We start from the raw sequence: 10,298 nt of genomic DNA, 5'->3' as shown, positions 1-10,298 counted from the left end.
GAATTATTAAAAAGAGTTTTGCCCTAATTTTTCTTTGCAAATAATTGAACTTTTATTTTTATTTTTTAAATAAATTAGTTTTTAGTTTTTTTTTTTTTTTTTAGTACATTTAACACAAAAAATTATCTAAAAATATATCTTTTAATAAACACTAGGCAAATAAACTATTGAAAACATGAAGTCCACAAGCAAATGCGTTACCCTACAGTTCTCACCCAAAAGATTTATTAAATAAAGTTTAGTCAACAAATTTTTTTGATAAGCTTGGTCAACAAATTACCAAAATCGTAACAAAACCAACTCATCCTGATATCCAAAAAAGCAAAATCAGATCTTTAAGGATACCCTAAACCTGCTACAAAGCCTTGCCATCAAGCCTTAACAACACATTACTTTTCCCACACCTACCAATGCTACCATGCTTCAATCCAAGCTTCTGAGTCTCAAAAGAGCAACAAATTAATATTAAAGGAAAATTTCAGATTTATTAAGAAGATAAAACATTCAAAGAACTTTGCCAGAGGGTCTCTTTTAGATAAAGATCTTTGAAAGCAAAAAATTAATTTTGAGGAAAGAGGACAGAGGGAGAAGACAAGAAAATATCTGCAAACAAGTGTTAATTTGTCATTAAAGGCAAATATTGTATGTTATTTATGTTATGATTATTTCTCAATGAAATGAGCTGGTCCGTTATAATTTTATTGATAAAAAAGCATATTTTTAACCAAACTTTATGGTTAATCGCATTACTCATTTAAGCTTTTATTTTAACATATTAATGGTCACATAACCTATATGTGATACCATGCACAATCAAATAAATAATGGGAAACGAGTCAAACGACCAATGAAAAGAAACAGTACATGCGATTCCCACTGACATATTCAATGATAATATAAGTTTTAATAATCCGATTGACCAAAAAGTTCAAAACAGCAATAGATAACAATCCTGATAAATTACTGGAATTCAGCACACAAAACCACCATGGATACAAACCGTACCCATGAGTAAACTAAAGAAACAAGGAAAATTAACAAAGAAAGTTCTAAAGTGACATGAAAACTCTCTTCCTGTGTCATGGAAGTTTCTCCAACCGACCCTCATCGGTTTGCCTTTGCAACTCTCTCAATCTCATCCTTCTTTTTAATGGCATAACTGAAACATAAGTGATTAAAACCATCAGTGCTTAAAACCATAAATATACGAAAGTATGGTGAGGAACATCAGGGAGGCAACAAAACAAGAGATTCTACAACACTGCAGCTATTAATAAATCCCCCAAGATATCATTAGATGTATATGTAAAGAGTAGATAATCTAGGCCTCGGTTACCTGTTTGATGATCCCTTTGCAGCATTAATAAGTTCATCAGCCAAACATTCTGCAATTGTCTTGATGTTCCTAAAAGCAGATTCACGAGCACCTGTAGTAAGGAGATAGATAGCCTGATTCACACGTCGAAGTGGAGAAATATCCACAGCCTGACGCCTGACAACTCCAGCTGAGCCAATACGAGTAGCATCTTCCCTTGGTCCACTGATATAACAAAAGTACTAAAAGTAAATACAGAATATAATGCCAGAAACTATAAAAAAAAGATCACAATCTGGACCAAATAAATTGCTTCATTCTCGTTTGTATACCTATTGACCACAGCATCAACAATAACTTGGATGGGATTAAGGTCTGTCAGCAAGTGAATAATCTCCATTGCATGCTTTATAATCCTCACTGCCATCAGCTTTTTCCCATTATTTCGCCCATGCATCATAAGAGAGTTTGTAAGCCTCTCCACAATTGGGCACTGGGCTTTCCTGAAACGCTTGACTGAGTACCTCCCAGATGTATGTGGGACGTAGGTTGCATGCTTGGCAGCAACCACGCCTACGTAATCACTCAAAGATATGTCACTAACCTACAAAGCATATAATATAAGATCAATAGAAAGCATTAGGCGAGATTCCACTGAATGATTCTAATGACCAGTATTACCATCACTCATTTGTTCCATTACCAAGATACAATTAAATATTTGCACAGAACAATATCAGTCTATGACAGCACACCAAGGAACTCAGGTATTCAGTCAAATATTACAGGAACTGTGTTATAAGATCAACAAAAAATGTTAACCTACAGAAAAGACCAACTTTTAACACCAAGTAAAAAACCACAACAACAGCAGTGCAAGCCACAGAATTGCCACTGATGCCAATGCATTTTCACAAATCTAACTATCAATAAGCTATAATCAATTTTCCTAATTTCATTCCATAATTTGAGAGTCCAGGCATAAATCCTTTCTTGATAACCTACAATTCTAAGTAACAAGTCAAAATTTCAAGAGACTGTAGTTAAACCAAAAGTCATAAAACAGTGAACATGGGCAGTACAGTTGTTTCTAATTCTAAGCGAATAACCCAAGCATTGTTTTGAAAACAATGACTCTCAATCAGATTTGAAGAAGAAAAAAACATTTAATATAGATTTTAGCTGTTATCACAGAAAAGGCAGGCGGGTTATGTTTCATCACATAAAGGAAGACACAGGTATTATTGGAAATTAGTGGACATCAAGTGAAATCCACCACAAAATACAGAATCACATCAAAATCCAATAAAAAATGAAAATTTTATTTCTGAATGAAATTTAATGATTTTTGCATTGATAGACTTGAATTCTAGTGGCTCTTTTTAGTACCACACAAAGGACTAAGTTCCTAATTTTCGTGGCTTGCAACCACATTATATTACTTTTCCCAATGTCATCAGAAAAAAAGAGGGCATGGCAAACAGGTTTGATAGGATATTCCTTATTTTGAAACATTATAGATACCAAAAAGAAAGAAAAAAAAAAGGCCATACTTGAGTTATGGCCATACATAAATTATACAAAGACCAAATTGGGAAGCAACCCCTCTCAAGCCCAATTTCAAGCGGACCTCTGGTCGCTTATCAAACACAAGGGTCACAAAATAGGTGGGCCTTTTCTTTTAATTAAGAACAAGAATTTCAGCCAACAGGTATAACATAACATACCAAATCATTAAAAAAAAATTAAAGATACTAAACAACAGTACACGCACAAACAAATTAGAGACAGGTGAATCATATATTGTATACAATGACCTTTAGATCAAATGCCATTTCCTGGTGTTTTCAATAAAGACATCAAGGGTTCAAATCTCCCTACCCAACTTAATTTTGTTTTCTTTTGATAATTTACTATGTACTAAAAATATACTTCATAACACATATTACAAGAAAGATAAAAGAAAAGAATAAACACGAATCGTGTCTGGGGATTGCTATTAAGCCCACAGGTGTGAAGTCTCAATTGCAAACCTTAGTATTCTCTTTACACATGCAAAGGATGAAAGAAATGGCAATTTTCATATTTCACAGTGGGAAGATAGTGAATAGGCAAAAATGGGACATCAAGTATGACCAGAGACCGAAAGATCTACAAGTTTTTACACTTGTAGAGGCAAATAAAGTTAATAATATGCTTAGCAAAACACCATTATACGAGACCCTAAAAAACTAGCAATACATTAAAACTTTCAACACCCATCATAATATATAAATAATACAGTGAAAATCTAGTCAATTTAAAGTGAAATATATTTATTGCATAATTAGAACCAAACAACAAGTACAATTGTACATAGGCAACTCAAATCTGAGAAACAAACTTTAGCAAATCAAGAAACTTAGTACGATTAAAAAATAAACAAAAACAAAACCTGAACGTCCTCAAAGGTCCAGCGATTGAAGAGCTTGACATCGTTGTGGGGTAGAATTGCATCTTGGGTGATGGGCTTCTCAGGAGCTGGTGGAGCAACCACAACATCCGCCATTTTTTTTTGTTTGTTTTTTTCTATACACATCAAATACAGTATAAAAACATAAAAAGCTTTAGAAAGAGATTCATGGCTATACTGGTATTTATGTAGTGAGAGAAAGAAGAAACTCACCTGTTTGAGAGAGAGAGCGAGAGAGAGAGACGCAGTCTCACAGCAGGCGGCAACGATGAGAGTTTTGCAATGCGGGAGTAATAAGATGAGGAGAAACCCTACTTTAACCTAAGACCCGGGCCTAACATTGTGGATTGGACCGGGTCAAGCCTGGCCCGTTCTGCTTCCTTCAATGTAAGAGGTCCGTTTGTGCATTCAAAACAAGAACCCAACCCAACTTAGTTTCTGGATTGGGTTTTCAAGGGATGATAGTAATTGGGTTCGGTTTTAAAATTTTTTAAAAAAAAATTGAAAACTTTGATTGTCAAGATTTTCAGCCCAAGTAAATTAGTAGTTAAAAAAAAAATGTATTTTAAATTTGATGATTTGATTTTTTTTTTTTTTTTTTAATGTAAAAACTCAAATCAACCTTATTATTTTGATTTATTTATGTATTTTGAGCATTACTTTTATGAAGTGGGAATATAGGCTTGATTGTGTAAATTATAAGCATTTATTGAATAATGGGCTTAAATAGTAGTATGAAAAATCATTTTTTCTTTATTAGGTCTCACAAAATTGCCTAAACTTAATTATCCAACTCAACTAAAACGAACCCAATAGGTTGGATTAAGTTGGTTTATATAGAAATCATGGGTTGTGTTATATTAAGTCAAGGAACTTTTTTTTTCTTTTGAAAGGAAGTCAAGGATTTTTCAACTCGAGAAGATCAGGTTGGATTGGGGTATAGATCAAAGATAGCCTAAACCGTTACTACTTACTAGTGTGGGCATATTTTCAAATGTTTAGGACTGAATTTTTTTTTTTTTGAGAAAAAAAAAAAAAAAAAGGGGGATTCGCTAGGCTACGCTAACCCCCAGGCAGAGCACACAGATTTAGCGATGTGATGCCCACCAATGGACTCCTGCTGGTAGCGGGAATCGAACCTGAGCGTGTTAGGCAGAGCGAACGAACCATACCCAGCTCAACCAAGAAGAGGATGTATAATAATGAGCTATTTGGTTGAGTTTAATTTTGTCCTAGAAGAGGGTGTATAATGTTTTCCAAAATATCATTATGTTTTTACACTGTAAATAAGTTTTTTTTTTTTTGAGAAATAATTACAACATGCTGCTAACCTGTAGCTCGAACCTTTTTCCCCCTAAACCCCCTAGCACTTTGTGCATAGGAATGTGTCAATTTAGCTACAAAGCCTTTGACTACACTGTAAATAAGTTGATGAAAATAAGCGCATCCAAATCCAAACTAATGTAAGAATGAAAGAGGAAAACAAAGAATTTTGTGGTTCAATTTGGATTTTGGGCAATTCGTGGCATATATTCTTCCACGACATTTGATTTTTTGGTCATATTATTTTTCAAGTAAATTAATTTCCATCATCAATGACGCGTAATTTCCCCTTTGCAAAAGAGTCACCTGATAAGTGTAATTTTTACATGATTTTTATTATCCTCTTATTTATTAAAATTGTTAGTTTTCCTTTATTTCTTTTGATTTGATTTGATTTTTTTTATTTATATTTATCTATTCATTTGTGCTTTGAAGGAATGAGAAGAGCAAGGAATCAAAGGAATTTTGTACAAAATCCAAGTCCAATTCGGATTAGGATTCCAGCCTGCACATCAGTTAGTATTTTCAGCATAACTTTGGGCTCAGATATCCAATCGAGATGATTCAAGTTGGGCTGGAAATTTAACTTAAAGGGCTACAACTTTGTAGTTTACCAAAAGTCCGAATTCTGACGTTAAATGGGCCAAAATCATCGGTTAAATGAAGCCTAAAAATCTGGGATTTTCTCCAAACGGGAATAGGATTCCTTGACCTATTTAAAGGCTCTTTAGGGTAAAAAAAAAAAAAGGAGAGAAAACCTGAGAGGAAAAGGGGGCTGCCACATTGAAGATTTTTCTTTTAGGAGTCTTTCTGAAGAGGAGGATCTGAGGGCAAAGGCGAGAGTTTCATGTTGATCAACCATCAGATGAAAGACATAAGTTTTATTTGTTTTCTTTTCAGTTTTATTATGAACTAAATTTTATTTTCTAGAGCGTTGATGTAGTCTAGCAATGAACACACAATTTATATTCTGAATTATTTTATTTTTAATATTTCCATGATTGAGTGTTTAATTCTTATTCTTAATGCTTACTATTTTTTACGAATTATGGTTTGATCAATTGAATTACAATGAGACCGAGAGGTGATTTGTTATTTTAGTTCTAGAATTAAACACCATTAGTTGAGCGAAAGTAGAGATGCTTTACCGCGACTAGTGTGATTTTTCAAAAAAATTCAAAGTACGTAATGAGTCTCCAATTAATTAAATTCACATAGAGATATGGAATTGTTAGTTGAAGATATTTTTAATATTATTCGAGAGAAGATATTGAATACTTAAGGAATTTTTAATCATCAACGGGAGATTATTAGAATTTAATAATTAGGAAGAATAAATTGTGTGAGATTTGTTAGGTGAAATCAACTGCTCTAGATCCATTCTTATCATATTTTTACACTTTTAGATTTTACGGTTTGTTAATTTTTTATTCATAGATTTATTTTTTATTAAATAGTTTAATTTAATTCAAATAGTAGAACGTTCCATCTATTTTCGATTTTCCAAATAGTACTTAATTTAGTAAATTTCGGTATTCAATAACATAGTTAATCCCTGTGGGTTCGACATTCGTTTTCTAAAAACACTTTACTACTTGTTACGATTCTGTGCGCTTGCAGATTATTTTATGCGAACATCACCTGCAAAGCTTAAAATTATTTATGATCTTTGGTCGACATATTGGCAGATAGTAATTGTGCTTTTGAAAGGCTAGAGTTATTTTTGTCAATATGATTGGTACACCACTTTTCTTATATATATATATATATATATAGGTAAATTGCAAAGTACACATCTAATGTTTGGGAGTGATTGAATTTTACACCCCAATATTTCAGAACTTTGATTTTACACTCCAACATTTGGTTCCGTTAGCAAATTACTCCCCCGGTTAATTTCTACTGTTAACTGCCATGTCATTTTGCTGACATTTTTTTTTTTTGCCAAATAAGCCCCAAAATAACTCAGTATCAATGACACAGTTTCAATGAAAATGAAGTGAAGACTTGGCAAATGCAAAACAATGTCATTTTGCCCAAAAAAAAAAAAAAAAAATCTGGTACTGACATTGTTTCTCCACCAAACAGAAAATCTCAAAATCCTAAATCTAAACCCACGAACCCAACCCTTGCCTTCCTAACCCTTATGAACCTAGACCACCACATCAGCTCTACAACTAGCTCCTCGCATTGTGAACCTAGATATGAATAAGTTCATCAAAGGCTCCATGTCAGCTCTTATCCTGAAAGTTGATGTCATGCAGAAACATATGTAATAGAACTAGACTTCAAAGTTTACTGCAAATACAAATATATATAAGATAATATAATTCAACCCCTATTCTCTCAATGATCTGTCAAACATAATGGGATCCCAATACATAGAAAAAGCAACCTTTAATTAACAACTATCACATTAAACACCCCAAAAAATTACACAGTAAAAACCCCAAAAAAATTGCCAAAGAGAAGAGTGAAAGAAATTACATTCCAACAACAATGGTATGGTTGGGCAAATCCATTAGTACAAAACAAAACCCACAAATCTAGAAATTACAAATCCATCAATCAAAAAAACCCTCCAACAAGTCCAAATCCAGCAACATAATCCCTAAGAAAAAGTGAAAGGGAGCTGGAAATAAGAGAAAAAGAATTTGCCGCCGCCACCGCCACCTAGAGCCCTTCAATGATGGAACTGAGGAGTTGGAAGAGGACCATTGGTTTTAGGTTTTTATTTTTGAGTTTAGCTGAAGTTGTTGTATAAAAATCCAATTTTTTTTTTCTCTTTGGGAAAAACGGCGTTGTTTTGCATTTGCCAAGTCTTCACTTCATTTTCATTGAAACTATGTCATTTTGGGGCTTATTTGGCAAAAAAAAAACAAGTCAGCAAGATGACATGGCAGTTAACAGCAAAAACTAACTAGGGGGTGATTTGCTAACCGAACCAAATGTTGGAGTGTAAAATCAAAGTTCTGAAAACATTGGGGTGTAAAATCTAATCACCCTCAAACATTAAGGGTATACTTTGCTATTTATCCTATATATATGTATATATATATGCACACACTAGCCTCATCACACATGCTTCACATGTGCAATAAGGCACTTTTTTTATTTTGAGTTTAATATAATTTTTCAATTTGAATTTATCTATACTACTTTTTTTTTTAGAATATTAAGTATTTTTTTAACACACACACACACACACACACACAGAGGGTGAGGGAAATATACCACTTGTAAGGACTTGATTTGAATCCCTAACCCAAAAGGTGGATGGACTTAGGCCCAAAAAACCTAAAATAATGAATTTGTAGAGAGTGGATTGGAAAGACTGGGCTTTAATAAATCAGACAAGCACTAAAATGGATTCAGATCACAAAAGAATGAAAATAAATATGTTTAAACTGAAGAAAATTGTCCTCGGCAAAGTCCGAGGAAACTGATTCTTATATATGATTCTTAAGTTTGATTACAAATTTGGTTCTTGATTGCTACAGTATTTCTCTATTGATTTCTCCATCCCCATCTCCCATTGTTTTTTCTTTCTTTTATACTCTCTTCTCCTTTCATCTTGGTCCTCCACGTGCATGCCAGATGGCTGGTGTTGATACCCGTTTTCGTGGCACATTTCGTACAAGCCCGATTCAACTAAGCCCGACTTCTTTGTGGGCTCAATTTATGTATTATATTTTATTTTATTCTTTTAAGCATGGCCCGAGCCCATGTGAATGGTTGGGGAATTGAGTAGGAATGGTTTTGGTGGGTGTGGGTTAGTTCCCATTGGACCTTTTTACATAGGCCCGACCTGTATGTGCCGCGAAGTGGGCCAAGGACGCTGGGGGCATCTAGGGCCCATGAAGGAGGTCCAATGTCAGAAATTTCCACCCTAGACTTTACTCCATGCTCTGTGTGACTATGCCCTTTATTTTCAGCTTAACTCCATTTTCCCACACCAAGGCAGCTGACTCTAAGAAAAAGCTGAGTAGCCTAGCCCACTCAGCCACCCAAATGTGGTCTTCAAGGCCTACAAAGACCAAAGACAGCAGCTGTAAAAAGGAAATAACTTTGTTTCCAAAATTATGCAAAAAGCAACTAAAACCTTTCCCTAAGCATAAAACATAATGCACCAAGTCATAGAAATAGCATCTGAAAGGTCCAAGGGCTTCCTCCCACCTAAAAACTGGTCACAAGCATCCCCTAGAGCTTGATATAAATATGTATCACCAGCCCACAAGAGGGGCAACATTTTTCCTTACAAAAAACCCAAAACTTTGACACAAAAAGCCCAGTCAGCTACCTAGTGTATGGGACGATTTGAAGGCCTGGGGGTGAAAATATTGATATAGGGGAACTCTCCCTCTCTTGCTCGGGACCTCCTTCGATTTCCTCCTCTGTGTGACTGCGGGCTGAAATTTCTGACTCATGAAATATATAGTTTCTGCACTTTCTTGTGTTTTCATTTTTCTGTTGTTTTCTCTTTCCATAAAGCACCATTAGCCTTTGTGTACCTCACATCGTGAATTTTGGGCTTGGCTCTCCAAATAACTGACGAATTTAACGAACCCAAGGGAGTTTTGGGCTCATTTATGCGATCTCGGCCCTTGTTGCAAAACGTCCCCGACATTTTGGCGACTCCACTGGGGAGTCAAGCAGTTAAGGAAGGAGAAACCATGCCTCCCAAGTAAAAAAAAAAAAAACCATCGTACGTCCCGCACCGTTGCTCCATCTCAAGGGGCAGCCGCTGACGCTTCCTCTTTGAGGGAAGTACGTCTTGAGGAGGAGGTTGAACAAGCCCCTCACAAATGAAGGAACTATTTGAAATGATGCAAGGCATGCAGCGGAACCAGGATAACCTTGCTTAGGCTATCCAGCGCATTGAAGAATCCAACAAGGCTCGCGATAAGGAAAATCCACGGCGAGAGGGGCCCACGCTCGAAAAGGGACAAAATGAAAAGGTGGCGGATAATAGCGAAAAGACGAGGCAGGACAAAGCCAGTGACGCTCTCAATGCTAATAATGCTTCTCAGTATGTCACGCTTGCTGATGTAGCAAAGCTCATTGAGAGGAAGTCAAGCAGCTGAAACAAGAGAAGTCATGTATCCGAAGATGCGAAACCAGCAAAAAGATGATGTTCTCACACCAACTTGTTGTTCTAAGATAAACCGTATGATACTTTGCCGCGCAAGAAGAGCATCGGGAAGTGAC

General features: G+C 35.2%; 1 protein-coding gene across 1 annotated transcript; it reads right to left on the bottom strand.

Moving 5' to 3' along the window:
• Positions 1-927: 927 nt before the first annotated feature.
• Positions 928-4,070, bottom strand: LOC112012928 (small ribosomal subunit protein uS7). The gene is made up of 5 exons (XM_024045297.2): positions 3,981-4,070; positions 3,750-3,883; positions 1,648-1,919; positions 1,337-1,540; positions 928-1,159 (listed from the first exon to the last, which is right to left on the bottom strand). Exons 2-5 carry the CDS (start codon positions 3,861-3,863, stop codon positions 1,105-1,107), a joined length of 645 nt encoding a protein of 214 aa, XP_023901065.1. The 5' UTR covers positions 3,864-3,883; positions 3,981-4,070; the 3' UTR covers positions 928-1,104.
• Positions 4,071-10,298: the final 6,228 nt, after the last annotated feature.

The sequence above is a fragment of the Quercus suber genome, unplaced genomic scaffold, assembly GCF_002906115.3.
Source record: "Quercus suber isolate HL8 unplaced genomic scaffold, Cork oak 2.0 scaffold_856, whole genome shotgun sequence".
In the NCBI taxonomy this organism is placed as follows: Eukaryota; Viridiplantae; Streptophyta; class Magnoliopsida; order Fagales; family Fagaceae; genus Quercus; species Quercus suber.
Note: the sequence above shows the minus strand (reverse complement) of the source record. Positions and strands in the feature narration are given on the sequence as shown.